Source organism: Camponotus floridanus, unplaced genomic scaffold (assembly GCF_003227725.1).
Source record: "Camponotus floridanus strain SB8 unplaced genomic scaffold, Cflo_v7.5 scaffold12, whole genome shotgun sequence".
Classification (NCBI taxonomy): Eukaryota; Metazoa; Arthropoda; class Insecta; order Hymenoptera; family Formicidae; genus Camponotus; species Camponotus floridanus.
In genome coordinates this window covers 1,035,442-1,054,306 of record NW_020229237.1, presented here as the reverse complement: position 1 = coordinate 1,054,306, position 18,865 = coordinate 1,035,442, and the positions used below count along the sequence as shown (strand labels likewise).

At 39.2% G+C, this 18,865-nt stretch overlaps 1 protein-coding gene across 2 annotated transcripts in view; it reads right to left on the bottom strand.

The window, feature by feature from the left end:
• The window catches only part of LOC105258968 (protein Wnt-6), a 42,618-nt gene that overhangs the window by 21,449 nt on the left and 2,304 nt on the right, over positions 1-18,865 (bottom strand). The window contains exon 1 of one of the 2 annotated variants that reach the window (XM_011270572.3): positions 12,411-14,056. The exons of the other annotated variant lie outside the window; for it this stretch is intronic. Within the exon in view, the coding sequence (XP_011268874.1) occupies positions 12,411-12,478 (68 nt within the window). The 5' untranslated portion in view covers positions 12,479-14,056. Of the gene's footprint in view, positions 1-12,410; positions 14,057-18,865 lie in introns of those variants that run through there. 2 annotated transcript variants of the gene reach the window in all.

Sequence of the window (18,865 nt, the reverse complement as noted above, 5' to 3'; positions counted from 1 at the left end):
TTTTAACGAGAAAGAAAAAATTAGTGACAAAGGAAAAAAAGAAGGGCGATAATGCCACGCGAATATAAGTGCAATATTCGAATTTAAACACGTTTTAAATTTGAACGCTATTACGAATTAAAGCTCCGGTGCATCGTATTCATAGCGACGTAATCAATCCTATGAACGAAAAAGAAAGTCGTAAAAAGGAGAGAAATGTTTCCGAGGGGAGAGACAGACGATCTAGAAACGGAAAGAACCAACGAGTGTGCCGAGGGTGCGAAGAGTGCAGGAGATAGTCGGATGATTGCACTGGGAGTACAAAAAAAAATGAAGAATAAAGCGGAATGGACTCCGAGTGAACACACGAGCGGTGGGAACTACGAAGTTGAGGAGGACGACTTGGAGGCAGAAAAGTACCAGGAGAAGAGAAGTAGGAAGATGAGCGAGAAAGAAGCGCGGACGAGCACGAAGGCGGAAAGGTAAGGAGAGAAACGATTACGGGCGCAGGGTGGGAAGAGAGAAGAAAATGGAGAGAAGAAGAAAAAGAAAGAGGGGACAGTCTGGGCGACCTTCGTTACGAAACGTTAATTAAGATCATTAGTTCTGCGTCGGTAGGATGCCGGGGTGCGTACACACACGACGGCCTCTCGGGAATGCAACGACCTTAATGGCAATAATTCCGTTAAGGACGGTTGCTCGCGCTGCCCGACGTACCCCTCGCTCGTCCGCTTTTCGTTCTGCACGAACGGGGAATAAGAAGCGATGGAGATAATACGACGTGGAGAGTCGTGCACGAGAGTGACATCGTCATTTGGGCGAAGAGAATTGCTACCTCTGAGAATGGCGACTATAACCGAGAAACGACGACGACGAGGAGGACAAGAACGGTAGACGAGACGATACGCAAACGGAAATTCATGAGAAATTCCTCGATCTCGAAGAGCAATTTCGTGAGCGAGATAAAGAGACAGGAAGAGATATAGGCATAAAAGAGAAAAAAAGTCTTTCTCTCTCTTTTTCTTTCTTTAGAGCAAAATATAGCGAATGTAATGTCTCGCGGGACGATCAGACCCACTGACAGACTACAAGCTGCAGGAACTTCGACTTGTCGATATTCCTCTTTAGGACCCCGGTCCCGATAGAGTCTGACGTACGACAAGCATCGACGCTTCTTCTGCTGCGAAGATTCTCCGAAAGAAACGATATTTTGCTCGTAACGAAAAATATTTTTATATATATTATTCTAATCATACGAGAAAATTTATTAAAATTTATAAAAATCATACAAGATGATCGTATAATATATTTCTATATTTTTCTCCTTTCAAGTGTAATTGTAATTTTTCATCACGCGCGATCTCAAATGATTTATTTTTTAACATCCTCAATCTTGTATCTTATATGTATTTTCCTCTTAGATCACAACCAGCTGTTGCGAAGTCTTCTTAGAATTAATGCATGTACTATTTCTCGAGTCGGCATCAATTTGCGCGAGAATGCAAACTTCTAGACGCATGATAATGAATGAGCGACATAGATATAGCTCTTCCGAGAAAAGTCGCACTATGCGCTTGTACGCAAGAAGTTAAACATTACTGTCTTAATATATAGTAATATATAGAAATTAAACATATATATTATATTAATTGTGACGATGTAAAAGTTTTACAATGAATTTTATGAGAATGGACAAATGTACAAATATGGACATGTCTGCTGAGAAGATAGTAAACATTTACGTGCAACTTTTTTTTTATATGCATGACTTATTTAAATAAATTTTTAGATTTTCTGCAAAATTATAGTTTACATTTAATTTCTGGTCGTATAAAGATATAATACTTATATAGCTAATTTAAGATATAATATGCTGATAAGCCAGGCCTCTAAATAGCTTAATAAAACGATATTCATATTTAAATATTGCTGCGCGGTTATAAATGTGTTGCCATGAATTTTATGATCGCGTTAAGACGTTCTCAATCGGTTACGAGATTTCTGTTGGAATACGCACATGACCCAAACAATTTAAAAATAGCGATTTATTAATCGTGGATCGAAGTGTAAAAAAATAAATTAAAATAAAACTCGGTGTCGCACTCTATAAAAATTCATCATGATATCATCGCACTAATTTTTTATCGGCTTGATTAATTTCTGATGATAGTTTTCGCCGGAATAATGTATGCTGCGAGTAACAGACAGAAGTAACCTCTAGACGAAGGTTTATTCGACCTTTTCGCTTCAAAGATCGTTTCCTAGTGGCCGTACGTATTTCACTCTGGTTAGTCAAATAAACGGCAAGATCGCTGCGCATCGATACTAAAAGATCAATCTTCGGGTAATAAAATTACAACGTTATAGCAAACACGTCGCGTTTGATGAACACCGCTCATGCGAACGTTTTACACCCGCGACTATTAATATCGCCGAAGGCGAATTAATGGCGGTTGAAATGGTCAGGAGCTACATTGCTATTCGTCTTCCATCCGTGCCGATTGCGAGTTCATAATTTTCTACAGATTAACATTATTCATTTGTATTTATATCAACGCTTTATTCATTTCATTTAAGATTTTAATTGTCAGGAATGTATATTTTAAAAATAATAAAAAGAGAGAAAAAAATATATAGAATAAAAATTGAGATTAGGAAGAAAAAATTTTAAATCTCAGATAAAATTATGTTATCTAAAAGATAAGTAAGCTGATTTGAATAAAAATATTGTAAGATCCAAAAAAATGTATTTATCTATAAATAAAATTACTAACTCTTTGTTCATGAAACATTTAATTGTGAGAAAATGTTGACGTATGAATTTTTAAAACATCGAACAATGCATTTAAGACGAGTATATTGTCAACTATCGCTTTGGAGATGACAATAAAAACAAAAATCACTGACAAGCACTAACGTGCCGAATTTAAAAACGCAACGAATTTAACAATCCTGTCAATCACGTGCTTAGTATTTCTTTTCTTGCGAAGCAACCTTCGCAAAATATCGCGGGATCCGCTATACTAGACGAAAAAACGAGGGAAGACTTGGTTTAATCGACGACAATCGAGTCAGCGAAACGTCTAAAGGGTAGGAGAAGAAGACTCGACTAGAATCGAGGAGATGGGCCCCACCTCGCGTACGCGGAGGCAAGAAAAGAACTCGATGGACACGTCGCGAACGAAAAGCGTGGAGAGGCCGGTTAGAGCGGTCGACTTATTTATTGCCTCATTAGACGCCCTCACTTTGCTCGAAGGCAGCTCCACGCTGTCTGCTCGGATAGACAGTGACGAGAGCAACGTTGCTGGCCTCTTTCGGTCGACCGGCCGGTTTGCAGAATGAACGGCGAATGGAGAAGAAAGAAGGAGATCGCGAGAGAAAGAGAGAAACGTCTGCCATAGAACGGGAAAAAGAAAAGGGATCGCTTCTCTCAGCGAATGAGTCCGCGAAAAGAAACAAGAGAACAAGAAGACAAGTTGATAGGCTTACAGGTAGATTCCTCAAATATTTTGCACGATCGTAAATAAAAATTAGGACAGGAAAGTCACAGGAGAAAATCCGAAATTTCAAGTTTATCATTACTTTAATTTTATATCATATACTTAATACAAGAGACTAAATGCTAACAAAATTTTACTGTGACTTTCTTAGCTCTCATTTATTTTATGTTTACAATGAATTAATGAGATAAAGATTGAAAAGGAAAATTTTTCTTTAGTTGTAAAAGCGTGATTACATAGATAGATTTAAAATGAAAAGCATTTTCTCCCGCGTAAAGAAAAGAAGTTTGGACTATGTGCATCGAGAGTACAATAAGAATGTAAAAAAAAACAATAAATGCATTTGAACGTGATGCGACAGGATGAAAGTGATTATCGCGGTGGAGAGAAATGAGAAAGAGAGAGCGCTTTGAATGAAAGAATGGCGAGCGGAAGTAGAAAGTCACAACAACTCGCGACTGCTAAATATGCGCGTTCGATCTAAATCATCCTCTTGTTGCTCGACAACGTGAAGCAGACAGCGGCGTCACGCCATGCAGATGACGAAAAGGAGTAGCACGACGAAACGGAGCCACTCTATCACTGAGTTTACATGTGCCAAAGTGGTTCTGGTCGCGTGCTCGTTTTACGTACCCGTTTCATTCCGTTCCCGACTTTAATTCACTTTCTTTGCGATCGCGAATGACGAAAGAATTCTCGACAAAAAAATCGAATGGCTTATAACGATAACATATCTACAATTTTTTTAAGTTTAATTCAACAAACATAAAATCACGGTGTTTTAATTAAGTAACGATATTATAATTAAGCTATATTTAAATCTAGAATATAAGCCGATCAAGTTTACGATAATTATAGAAAGGAAAATATAGACTGTCGATACATGCATAGGATACATGCATAGGATTTGGAACGACCTCCAAAGTAGAAAAAGAAGCAAAATCGATTCAACCTGAGAATGCTTCGAACAAATTAGTGGCAAGGGTCACCGGGACCAGGTTACATTTTGGATAGTTTTTTTTGTGAGTCGCGAAGAATTTGTGCTTTGCTAAAACTTGGACGTCGAATCGAACGACAGAAAAAGAAAAATAAGCAACCTCATGATATTGTGCGAATTTTTAATTAACTTCTCCGAAGTCGAGGATTTCGGAATTTGTGCACGAATTCTCGTGCTTGTCGTAACGAATTATTCATGGCATGCGTTTGCCTTAATAAAACCGATAACAGAGACTGACCGATAAAGAGCAATCGATGTGATAGCGCCGAAATTTTAAAATTCCGTACATAGCAGATGCACGCGCTACGAAACAATTTAAAATTTTTGGCATGTCCAAGCAGAAAATTATTATGCTTTTTCCTCTCTTTTTCTTTCTCTCTCTGTTTTTAGATTTAACCTTTTTAACAAAACCGATCGACTATAATAAACGCAACATTGAAAGGGTATGATCTATAATCAGTATTATTAATCGAAATGTATCTTTCGCGAAATTAATTGAAAGAACCCGTATTAAAAATATCCTTGATCTTTAAGTGTGGCATTTTAATGTGGACTCAATATTATAATTTACAAAAAAGTGTAACAACGCCTATATAATAAAAGCAATAATTATCTAACATATATTTCGTTCATAGAAACGCCAGAATGAAATGAATGGAAAAAAAATAATGTAAACGCGAAGAGAATGACTGAGGGTTCAAATTGAAAAAGGGCTATGTACTTGTTCACGCTCGACATAAAGTCGCATTAACACCGTACCATTGGCGCAACGAAACCATAACCAATTTTGCACTCTGTAGGGGGAACGTCCGGTAAATCATTTATAGGCACAGTAGGCACACGAACGCGACCGTAACAGAGAAAGACTAAGCTAAGAGAGTCCTGGGGAGGTCAAGGCGGAGAAAGAGAGAAATGAGAAAGAGGAAAAAAGAGAGGTGGGAGAAGGGTAGAAATAAACAAGGACGATAGCGCGAAGGAAGGAGAGAAAATTATTACGAGCATTGTGCGTGGTCCGCACGTGGTGCGTGCTGTTGCGTCACGCCATGCTGCATTTCGCGCAAAGAGAGGAGCCAGTGTGCGAGTACGAGGACCAAGGGGCCGAGGGACCTCATTTCCCAACCGCGGACACCCGTCGTTAACCACCCCGTTTCTGATACCCGTGTCATTGCCGGTCCACTGCCGTTATTATGTCCGCCGTATTTTGACCCGGCCATGATTGACATGCACCGCGTCGTGACAAATCGAGCATTTCTTTAAAGTGCCGCTCGCCAAAAAAAAAAACAAACCACGGAGGCCAAACTATGAGAACCGTCTTAAGAACCTGCTTAAATATTATACTGCACGCTCTGCCGATGAACAATTGTGACAAAGATACATAAAACAGAAACGTGTTCAAGATATTTGTTTTTTTCTCGACAAAAGTATAGATCATGATATGATATTTTAGTATCTCAATAAATCATTAATTTTTATGCATCTTCTAACATATATTCATGACATAATAATATTTCATAAATTGTATTAATAATAATAATAATAATAAATAAGTAAATAAATAAATGTGAATATTATTTATTTACTTTAAACTAATAATATAAATTTTTAATACGTACGCAAACGATAGATAAGATTCCAAAATAATCCACAATTGCAAATTTAAATTATTTATATTCATATACGTTTATATAAAGTCGATAACACTTCTCGAGATCAATCGTAAATTACAAAGTGGCGGATAGTAATTATCAGTACTCGACGAGAATGAAATTAAACGAAGCAAGTCGAAAACGAGGCAAGTCTGGTTCTCGCTACATAAGATATTTATATCGATTAAATCCGCCCGAGATATCGTGGTATTAAAGCTTCGACAAAACCGTAATTAGAGTAGCAGATTCTCACCGTTATCATCCACAAACGTTTTACGATTCATCTTACCGCGATGTACGTGATTATGGCAAATGTCACTGTAAACTGTCGGAAACGATCGCAATTACAGCTTAACCGAACGGTTTTGTTGATTGCAACAACCGTTAAATGACCGCTCGTATAAAGTTTTTTGTAATTTGATTTTCTCCCAATATTATTAACACATATTAATACTAATAAATTAATACTACTAAATCTATTAACCGCTAGAATGAGATCAGTTAAATAAATAGCGTTATATTAATATCATCAAATACTCTTAAAATGCAATGTTCATAAAATCTCATTCTGCATGTATCTATCAATCTCATCACATAGTGCACGTGAATTATACTTCTGTCGTATTTTCACCTCACAAATGATAGCCTATATTTAATTCAGAAATTTTGCGTCCATAGTAGATACATATCAAGCAGGAAAAAGTGCAGTTGAAAAAAAAGGAATGAATTAAGTGTGTTTTGTGTTACCATCGCAAGACGACAGCATGCTCACTTTAGCGCAAAGATCGAGGATTTTACATTGCCATTCAAATCGCAAGATCTTTCTTCTATCTCGCGAAGAAATATCGCGAGATAGAAGAAAGATCTTGCGATTTGAATCAATCTCAATCATAGATCTTTCTCGCTCTTTTGATATTTACAGCAATATATATACGAAAGTACATATTATATTCGAATTGTCTACACGGTGAAAAGTTGTATGATTAAATTGAGCACATTGAATAAAGAATATAATCGATTTAAGATCTTAGATCTTGCTTGACATGTTCTGAAACTGAAATTCGTATCTATGATTATAAGATCGCCTTTAGCATCAACGTCATTGCTTCCGTATCGATACAATCAGTTACGTTTAAATTATACCATGTAACTACATCTCGTAATTATAGTAATCAAGAATTATTACGCGCTATCCGGACTAATAATATTCCCATTATAAACGTGTAAATATGCCTTTCTGCGCAAAATGCGTCATAAATTATTACAGAGAGCATAAAGAGTGTGTAATTAAATTGATTTTAATTTAATTTAATTTAACAAACCCACCGTTGCTAATATTGATCTGCGCTTATGAAACTACGTGCACACTGGCAAGCGAAAAATTATCACTTATAAAGCGCTTACAACAGCGTATTTTATTCTATTTTTAAGAAAAAGAACTCGTATTCTTCATATTAAAAGGAAAAATTATTATTACATCAAATGTATTATTTCCCCGAATTTTTTATATTAGATATAACTTTTACTACAAATTTCTTGCAAATTTATACAAATAAATATCCATATCTAAAATAGAAATAAGTGTCTGTATCTATTCGCATCATTTTACCTGTAACTTAAAAAAAAAAAAGAAAAAAAAGGAACAAAAACTAATAATTCCATTTACATAAATTGAGTCTGAATAAAAATGAGGCTTCCGCGATTCAAACTAGAAAAAAGATATTAAACGCATCATTGTATAATAGGTTCTCGTCACCGATAGAATCATTATACGCTCGAATTTTTTAAATAAATCCACACCTGTGCTCTCCGCCGTAAGCCACAGCTCGTAGCTCTACTGCCCACAATGTATCTAAGAGCGCATGCGCCCGCTCACGCACGCGGCGAGAGTCTCAGTCTTATGATTATGAATATACAGGCAGGTGAGAGAACGCGCGAGAGAGAATGGTCCAGGTGAGAGCGTGGGGGAGCGGATCGGCTTGTCCAACCAGCGGGATGGTAGCCGCGGACTGCCCACCGCGGCCCATTGGCCGGGTTCGCGAGTCCGCTATCGTATTATCGCGGCGACTCGACGGGAATCGCCGTTACGATACATCGATGCGGTCCATTTATCTCGCCGCGCTCTCGAACCTGCTTACGCGCCGCGGATCAATCTCGCGCGACTATCCGCCGCTCGATCGAGCCGCATCGCAGAGACGAAGCGACGCGTGAAAACGCGCGTACTTATTAACGCGAATCGCGGACACGATGACCGCCTCGTATGAAAATCGGAATGGCCCGTAACGTAATTGATAATCACGGTATAATCCCCCTCAATTTTACGGAAATTCCAGAAAAATGTAATTCAGATGATCGTAGATTAGCGACGGAAAAATCGCATCCAACTCCGCAAATGAGATCGTTAAAAAATATAATTGTAAGCGGGAAGTGTCTGTGGAAATTTCTATTTGCATAAGAATTGTTTTTACGTTAAATGTCATTCTTTTCTGAACTGCTATATTATTTATTACCATGATTATAGAAATTTTATTCGATATTTGCATGATTTCTCGATATTATGATTGAATTAATTAACATGTGTTGCTCTTAAAATACGGAGACTATTTGACTCGCTCATCTGATTTTGATATTTTTAGAATTATATGCGCTGACAAACTGCCTGCATTTTCTTCATTTTTCGGAGTAAATAATGTACATTTGACAGCTGATTACAGCAAAAAAATACGTTATTTAATTAAGCTCCTTCTCTTTTTATGTTTGATCCCTGAATAAAAACAAGATCTTAGAAGATAAAAAATTGTATGATTTTCACGATCGCGCGTATTGTTTTTTTACCCGATGTAAAAACCGATAATATATCATGCTCAATATGTAGCACTCCGTAGAAATGCAGTCGCCAAGGGATACGCGATTGGAACGAAAGCTGCATAGGAACGTGGAACGAACTCCGTGTATCTCCGGTCCTCGGTTAAGGCTCCCCGGATCTCGGAGCGAGAAAGGGAAGAAACGCAGGCGACGCGGTTGCCGGAGGACGAAAAGGGGAGAAGGGGAGGTAGAAGGGAGCGTAAGGGGGCTCCCGTCGACTTACAAATTATACGCGCTCAACGAGATTTACGGGTGACGCTTTGAGCGAGACCATTGTCCATCCTCGCTCACTTCTTTACCTCTTTACTCCTCCACTTGGTCGTCTTTGTCCCCTCGTGAATCGCCCAGCCTCCTCCGGCTTCTCCGCGAGTCCCTTCGTTCCCAGAGGACCGCGCGACAAGGACGGAAGGACGCGGCACACGAGAACGAGAGGGAGATGGAGCGGGATTCGTCGCGAAAAAACCGAGGAATGCCGATCGACGAAAGGGAATCCGGTTCCAATCGGATAATCGGGGCTCCGGGTCCTCGCGGGCCCTAGGAGGACTCGCGAGAAGGGCGTAATGCGCGACTCGATGACGAACGATTGTACGAGAGACTGATTTATGGACCTCGCGATATTTTCGGAGCAGGGATGGCATTCCGCAGGGATGGGGATCGCAGGGATGACGAATCTCACCGGCTCTCCAAACATTTTTGCGAATCTCCATTATTTCATTTCTACATTTCTTAATCTTATATATAATTCTGCTCTCTATCGAGATATTTTAAATTCTTTTCACTCAATTTAAATATATTAATACAATGTGTAAGTACAGAATCAATAAAAACACAGCAAAGCAACGCTAATGTTCTTAATCATTCCATGTGACTTTTTCATACAAAGTAATATTTATATGCATCGACATTAATTTATCAAGTTGTTGTATATTTATCATAGTCATCTATTTACATTCTAGTATTTCCAACAATATCAAAATATCATGATGAAAAAATACGGTTATTTTCACTTTTTTAACAAAAAAAAAAAGGAAATTTTATATTATAAAACATTTATAAAACTCCTAGTACATTCAGATATAAATAATTGATTCTAATAAATTTATAAGCTCTATTTATATGTGAGATTAAATTTGTGTACCTATCATGCGTCACGATTACAGCTGAAACGTATAAAATAATGCGATACGTATCTTCGCGATAATAGTGAATTAACTTGCAAATTATGCACGAAGCACGTAGAGGGAAAAAGACCGAAAAGATTCCAGTTTCCAGTCTGACCGTTAAATACCTGTTATCAAAACAAACCGTCATCTTCCTAATATATTTATCAAACACGCCATGAACGACGGCTGAGCCAGAAACGAAGTGCGGACTAACAACATCGTCAGAACGCAGAAATCCGTTTTAAATCGAAAACAAATATTTAACGAATCTCGAGAAGGTCTCTCCTCCTTCGTCCCTAAGAGTTATCCTGCGAAGAACAATCCTGGTTATCCCCGTATTCGAAAAATCATTTTACTCGTCACACAAAAGAATTTACGACCCACGTGACTGGAATTAATTTCTTTTGTTTAATAATCGGGTAGTAATCAGGCAGGAATTAATTTTACGCTGATTTCGGTAGAGAATAATAATTAAATAATTTTCACTTTGTTATGATGCACGCAAAGTTCGCAGAGCTACGCTCGTTAAAAGATAGTTACGAGATGGTCCGTCTCCGGATGCTGTGTAATCCCGAGTGACACGGGCACGATAACGGTCTATCATCGTGTAAACATTTGCATAACAAAGTGTAGTACACAGCAAATGTGTCGCACTACCGAGTGATTTATTATTACTCGTCGAGATAAATTGGATTTCAGTCACGCAGCTACCGAAAGTGTCACCTGATTTTGCGTTACGTTCGATACTCCAGAGAATCTTTCTCTTTCTCTCTCTCTCTCTCTCTCTCTCTCTCTCTCTCTCTCTCTCTCTCTCTCTCTCTCTCTCTCTCTCTCTCTCTCTCTCTCTCTCTCTCGTTCATCAACCGAAATCATAAAAATCATAATATTATAGTTTAAGGATAAGCAGAAATAAAATAATTCATAAATAGGCCAAGATTTCACTTAGGATCATGATCGGAAATAAAGAGATATTTAAAGAAGCATTTTCCGCGCCGTCAATAATAAGCGACTTACGTTAGCGCAAAATGAAGCCATAAATCTCGAGACACAGTCTGCTTATAAGAGCATGAATAACTACCAAAGGAGGATTTATAGCGCCATTACTCATCTCTTACGTGCGCGTAACGTGCGATGTAATTGATAACCCAGATGACGCACCTCGAAACTGGAGCGCACTCGTTAGTTCTTCACGTTCGCCAAGTATTGGCGCATTAATGCAACTAAGCGACGAATCTCGTATATAACATTGCAATGCTTACGCAAGATTTAAGATACAGTCGTTATTAAAGCGAAACTAGCAATTAGTCAAAACCGACGTTAAACGCAAGTGAGAATTTTCTCACATAAGGAGTTAAAATATGTGTAAACTAAGCTATATAAAACATAGTACTTTGATATAAAATTTAATGTGAGCTAATAAACTGCATAAGAGAAAATTGCAACGAAAATAAAGCCGTGAAGTTAACGGAATCGAAACGTGTCATTCGATTCTCTTCGTTACAGCAAGTTAGTCACGTATCTTAAATGGATTTTTTCTTTGTTAAAAAAAAAAAAAGGAATTATATTTTTTTTTTTTACCTGACGTAAGCAATGCGAGCTACCAGAGATACCAGATACATATAACTTATGTTTGTTTTAACCCTCGTTTTTATGGCCGTCACGTGTTACGGTGCTAAGGACATGCCAGGCTGTTACGTGTCACTCTTTATCTCACTTTTGAGAGACTTCGACGAGGGAAGTGAGAACGCGTTGTTATTCCTATCGTGGAGGCAACCGTCGTCCCCGAGCGTTAAGATAATCAGGTTGAAAATAGTGAGAAACGTTTTCATTTACTATGCGTCAGATTCATAAAACCGACAGGTATTGTACGAAGATTCTTTTTTGTGTTCGTAAGATGTGATATAAATTATCGTGTGCACCCAGCAGATGTTCGCATTGTTCCAAGTGTAATTCTTTTATCTCATGTCAGACATCTGTGTCGTGACTGCTTGCAATTGTCCGATTAGACAAATAAAATTCATATTTAAGGCAAAAATGCACAAAGTAGGGAGCGAAATCAAACGATAAATTTCTTACTTTTTTAATATAAAAGTTTTAGTTAAAAAATAATAAAAACCGTTAAGAGAAATTTTGACACATTTGATTGATTTCGCTCTATTCACTTAATAAAAACTCAATATAAATACATGATTTCACAAGAATATATGCAGCAGCCAGAGCGAAAAAAAGAGAGATATATTGAACAAGATGAGTCACTCACCAGAAAGAGCCGGTGATAGGGGTGACAAGGAGAAGGCAGATTGCCACGAGAACGGAACGCATCTCCATCCCCTTCGCACCTGGTAGCACACTTCGGAAAATTACCGATTATATGTCTTCTTTTCCCTCTTTCGCTCTGTTCACTGATTATCGCGTTCGATGAAAATCGCGAAACAAAATCGAATGCAACAGCAATGTTCATCAATGTTCGATTGTACTCGGTTGCGAAATTGATAGAATGCGAATCGGCGCGAATTCACGGTATATCTTCTATTAGATTTCACCTTCGTGGTCGAATATTAACAGGTGAACTGGCTCAAACTATCTTCTCAATCGCGCGATCCTCTTGTCGATCCTTCCAATAAAACTTGACATTACAACGTGTAATTATTCGCAGAATATCGTGAAATCTTTTGAAACCTTCGAATCAATTTCCACGATGTGTCCGCAATTTTCCTGATAGACTTTATTTCAGGACGAATGTCAACCGAATAATATTGTAGAACAATTTACATCTCTTGCCAAAGATTCACTTGCCACGCGCGAAATTCTTCGTTCTTCTCAATTGTGTTCTTTATAGAAGAGTTATTCTCGATGTTGCGTTTCTTGACACGTCTTGTGAAGCGAAGGTACGTCTTCAAGATCACGCAACCACGACGATCGTGATGTGCGGTTGATCCTCATGGTCATATCGCACTGAGGGTGCTTGAGAGATGCAAAGTTTGTTGTAAGAGTCTTCAAGATTGCGAAAAAGGGGCACGCAATTCAAGAAAGATCCGGAAAAGAGAGGACCACTGACTTCCGGTCTTTTGAATCATCAAAGCCTCTTCTTTTTTTCCCCCACTCTAATCACCCCTCTCTCTTTCCTTTTCTCTCTTTCTCTCTCTCGCTAGCTCCCTCTCCCTTTTTCTCTCTGTCTGTCGAAGTATTTGACGTCCTCTTCCTTCTCCTCGCTTTCTCTACTTCCGTGTCTTGTCCCTTGTTTCTCTCTCTCTCAAAAGTGCCGGCTACGTAAGGCACAGAGGTAGGAAAGTTCTCTTTTCTTGCTACGTGGACAAAAACGCGTCGCGTTCCTGCCAGAACTACGTCACCACGATCTTTGAGTGTTGCCTTACCCCCACCAACAGAATTCTGGAGAGCAGAGAGAAGAGCTGCCCCCACCAAGATACGCCGTTTTCTTCTTCTTCCTCTTCTTCTTCCTTTTCTTCTTCACCATGCACCAGCACCACCACCACCGTCACCATAACAATCATCACCGCTGCCGCGAGACCACCGCCACCGAAGCTGGCAACGGGTGCATCCTCGATTTCGCCGTTTTTCGAAGAGATGCAATCTTCAGGGAGGAAATCATCCCCTTGGAAGAAGACGTTAGAGAAATTTCAATTTCAAATTCTTGCGCGAATTTCAATCGCGGGAAATAGACTCGCTGATTTTCTGCAGCACGTGCAAAAAATTCCAAGTGAGAACAAAATCGAAGGGAAGCTGACACATGGACGGAAATTACAGAGAGGGGAAAGAAGAGTGGGGAAAGAAGAGTGGAAAACCTGTGAGGGAGTCTGCGGAGGTGGAAAAATCGAGATGGTAGGGGAGACAGCGAGAGATGTCTGCGATCGCCGGCGAAGCTCCTGGCCGGAGCGAACTGTATGAGACTGTTGCGAACTAGGCAGGTGAGCGCCGCTCGGCGGCAACGAGACGCAACCGAACCCCTCTTTTCCTCTTTTAACTCGCCTACGGAACCCGCTGGGCACGAGAAGCCGCTTGCGTGGGCTCCTCTCTGCTCCAATGCCTAGGATCCTACGGAGGGAGGTACGATCATGTACCTCGATCTTTCGGATTCGAACGCGCAATGTCAAGGTGATTAACGCTAGGCGACGCCTAGCGATACTATTATGATCCAGGAGTTAATCAATCACAAAGACAGAATATAACTTTAAAATGTTGAATAAAAAATCATGTAAGTTTATACTAAATTAATTCCGAAAATGTATATATTTAAAAAAAAAATATGTATAATAATGTTTAAGAGTTACATGAAATTAATTTTCTATTTTAATTTATATTTAAATTAAGAGAATTATGCAGAGTTATTATTTATGAAAATAATAATTATTAATTTATCTTGACGTAACATATGACGTTAAAAAAAACTAGGGAAAAACTCCACAATTTACTGCTCCTAAAAAAAAGGATTCCAGTGAAAGAATATCTATAAATCTCGATCCTACGCTCGAATATACCCTTTTTATCCCTCTACTACCCTCTTATTCTTTCATTCCTGTAATAAGGATTTCGCTGCGCCTTGTCAAGTGAATCTCGCCCGACATATCGCTCTCCTATCCCTCTTTCCTTTGCCAATAGCGACAAAGAGAACTCTTTTACCGGATAATGAGTTCTCAGTTCGGGAAGCGCCACGAGAAAAGCAGGTATTGATGACACTGACATTTTCCGCGCCATCGTCCACTTTCGCATGAGACACACGAGAGCGATTCGTGTTTGTGTGTTCTCGCGCGCGCGCGGCTCGACGCGAGAGAAGATCTGTGATCTTTCTCTCTTTCTCACGCGACCCTTACCAATACGAATACGAAACGAGTAAGGGCTAATAACGGGGCCCCGGTAAGTCCCATTCTGATGCTTTGTGAAGGCGAGCTCTCTCCGCTCGGTAGCCGTCTCATGCCTCGACCCCCTTTTCCCTCCCGCCGCCACCTTGCCACGGCCGGTCCCTTCTTCGCATCTCACCCTCGCTTCTTTTTCTCTTCCTCCTTTTCGACCGGCGACCCGCTCCTTCCATCTCGCCTCTTCCCGCCGTATCATGGCTTCGGTACACGCTGCACCATCGTAGAGGGCTATTGAGGGCTTAAGCTGTCGGCGTGTGGCTCGCTATCCTTTTCATCTCCGCCGCCACGACAAAGCCGCGAGCGCTCGCGGCCGCAGCCTTTACCGGTTCCCGAGCACTTCACCGTTTCGGAGTATCGGTCGCTCCGAATTCTATTACAGCAGACACGATTCAATCATACACATGCAAGTTTCCCAGCCTAACATTGTTCTATTTCGGCAACGATATTCACACCTTTAAAGGTTGTCATTATGCATAATATACAGGGTGTCCCGAGACTCATAATCAATTTTTCAAAGACTCCTGGGATCATCTGAAGACGATTTTTCCTCAACGAAAATGTCGAAGCACTAATAATTTTCGAATTATAAGTGATTGGAAATAAGGGGTTTTTCGTAAACTAAGCTTTGTAGAAATAAAATATTAACAAAACCACATTCTTCGATTAAATTTAAATAAAGTTTACTTTAGTTGAGTTTTAATTTAAGGCTTAATTGCAAAGATATATGATGACAAAAATCGGGAACATGCAAAAAATGATGGCCTTCATCGACATTTTTGCTGAGGAAAAATCGTCTCCAAATGATCCCAGGAATCTGTCTTTGAAAGATTGATTTTGAGTTTTGGGACAGCCTGTATATATGTATAATGATAATTATAGCTTTCGAATATGTTTACTGATATGAATTATTATAATATTTTGCAATCTATATATTCAATTTTATATCTGCGCTATATAATAGTCACATCTAACCGATGAACTAAGAATTGCATCAAGAACTCATCGATTTTAATCGCGAATCATTCGTAATCGTAGCGTGCGATCTGTGAGAAAGAAACGGTAATCGATCTTGAGAAATTTCGCGCGTCTAATAAAATCGACAGAGTTTCATTAGAAGCTTAATTAATCGTTCTTTGCAATCCGTTTCCGTGTCATTGATCGATTTACCGGTTGCAACGCCGATCAAATGATTGGCCTAATTACTGCATCAACCGGCAAGTCGTGGGTCAACTGCTTCATTGACCGAACAGCATTGCAAGAAATAGTTCTCGGTGTCACGACCACATTCGCCGTTATTTCCTGGAATAATAGTTGAAAAAAGAGACTGTGAACTAGTTCATTCAATAGCAAAAACGACATTTCTTTTATATTGTTAGATTTATCCTTTTTATTTCTAAATATCAATAAAGCAGGCTTTTCAGAAACATTTTCACTTGACAAATTGATCTCTTAAAGAAAGCTAATGCTATAATAATTCGCCTTATTAAATCTTCTATTTGCCTCATAATGTTTCCATAAGTATTTCTTTTTTTTTTTCTTCAGCGCGCGATCTCAGGAATGGAGCAGTCATTGATGGGGTCCCAGTGATAGAGACGAGAGCGATAATAGCGGCGATGAAAAAGCAGGAGATAAAAAAAATTAAGGAGAGCCGGGAAGCAAAAATATTGCAGGAAGAGTCGACAGCAGAAGAAGTCGTCTCATGTGGTCATATCATAACCGGCGGGCCAAACAGCGTGAGTGGTTTTAAGCGACGACGAAAGGGAGGAGAAATGTTTCGGAGTATGGTTCAAGGAGGGCCGACGGGAAGAGGAGAGATTCAGCGGGGGTCCATATTACAGCTCATTTAGCAGCGGGGTCCTGTGCCCCTTTCTTCGGCGCCCCGAGAGATCCGCTCGGTTCAGAACAGGTCCGCGGACCTACGGCAAAGATGAGCCCGTTTCGTTCCCATACAGAGTGCCTACCAGCACTTGGAACCTTCCGCCTCTAAATAGTCCAACTGTACTTATTTAGATATTTTATTCATACGCGATATCGCGTAGAAAAAATGTTGACATGTTTTTGACAGACTTAAAGATGTTAATAGACGATCGAAAGAATTTACATAATTTTGTAATAAAATTATGTAAATTCTTATTCAAGAGAGAGAAGTCAATTACGTGCAAATCCATATTTAATTAAAAGATACCGAAGAAAGCGTATAAGAAATAATTTATAGAAAATACGCATGTAAGAAAAACGTCAACAAGACGATCAAGATTTTACAAATTTATGTTCATGAGTCTTGAGATGTGTATGTCGCGTCGTTGCATCTTTCGTATGTCATTTTCACGAGAGAGAAATTTTGAGCGACCAAAACCAATACGAAAAAGCATAGGAAGAGCGGCGGGGGAAGTTGGAACGTGGCGGAAGGGAACGGGTGTTACCGACTCGTGACCAACACAGACGCGAAATAGCCAGTAATTTATGGGTAAGACTAATTACTAGGGAATGCAGCTCCTTCGACTCTCCTCTGTTCCTAAGACCGCAACTGCACCAGACCAGTTTTCAGAGATGAGAAGAGTCGCTTCTCTTATTCCGCCATCTCTTTCTCTATCGTCTCAATTCGTCTCTTCTTGCACCCCTTTGCGAGCGATTATGTGTTTGAACTTGCATATTAATTCTGCGATTGCTATCTTGCATGTTAATTATTACATCATTTTTTTGCGAAATGATCTATTTGTCTTGATATCTTTATACGTGAAAAAATATGACCGAGTATGTAATGCTTTCTATCGGAAATATACGCACCTCAACATCTCAATAATATAGATTAATTATTATATTTAATAATAAACATCAATTTAAAAAATTCTTAACATGTATACATTATATTTTTTTTAAATTAAATCAATCAATTGAGCTTAAAAAAATCGATTATGAGCTTAACTTGATTTATTGAATGACAAGTTGAAAAATTAAGACAATTAGAATCTACGAAAATATGGCTCGATATCCATCTAGAATAATAAATGGAAAAAAGAGGCGGGTCGTGTTCTCACGGAATAATGCGCTCGGAGAAAGGTGTTAGAACAATATCCACGATCGTCATCGGACGTCATTTGTACATTAGCCCAACCCGGTAATTTGGACCTGCTCGGTGCAACGCGATTCCTATTCGTTAAATGCCATTATCCGTTTCACCTGAACACCCGGTCGCCGCATGAGTCGTGAATTCCTGAGAACCTGCTCGAACACGCTGCCGTTGCTTGCTCGAAACGATAGAGGCGGACCGGCGTTATAGAGGGAGGAACAGAATCTTTTATTATGACGAGAATATCGAGGAAGGAAAGGAGAGAAAGAGAAAAAAACGTGGAAAAAAAGGGACGAGACACGCTAATGTACACGCGCGATGTGTGAGCGCGTCTCGACAAAGCTGCAGAATGTTCAATGGCCCGATTTATTTTTTTTTTAGTCCCGATTTTCGCTGTATCCTCGCTGTTCTGCATACCGCTTAGCCGATGGCACGCTAGGCATTCGGGGCAAGTAATAGGAATGGATCGTTATAACGACCAAAGTCACGGGTGTCTGGTAATCAATTCGGCTAATTGACTGCACGAGAATGGCAAGAGTTTTCGCCTAGCTCCGCTACTAATGATCTGGACCTTGCGGATTGAATTTTGTGGTTTCAAATTCTCGAGGGGATCGTTGCATTTTTACATATTGCTGACTATCGATCTCAACGCGCGCGATAATTCCATATATTGTTTAAAAAAACTTGCAGAAATTTAAATAATTAATTTAAAATTGAATATCTTTTTTCACATTTGATATATGAATCTTTTTTAAATTAAAAATTATATTA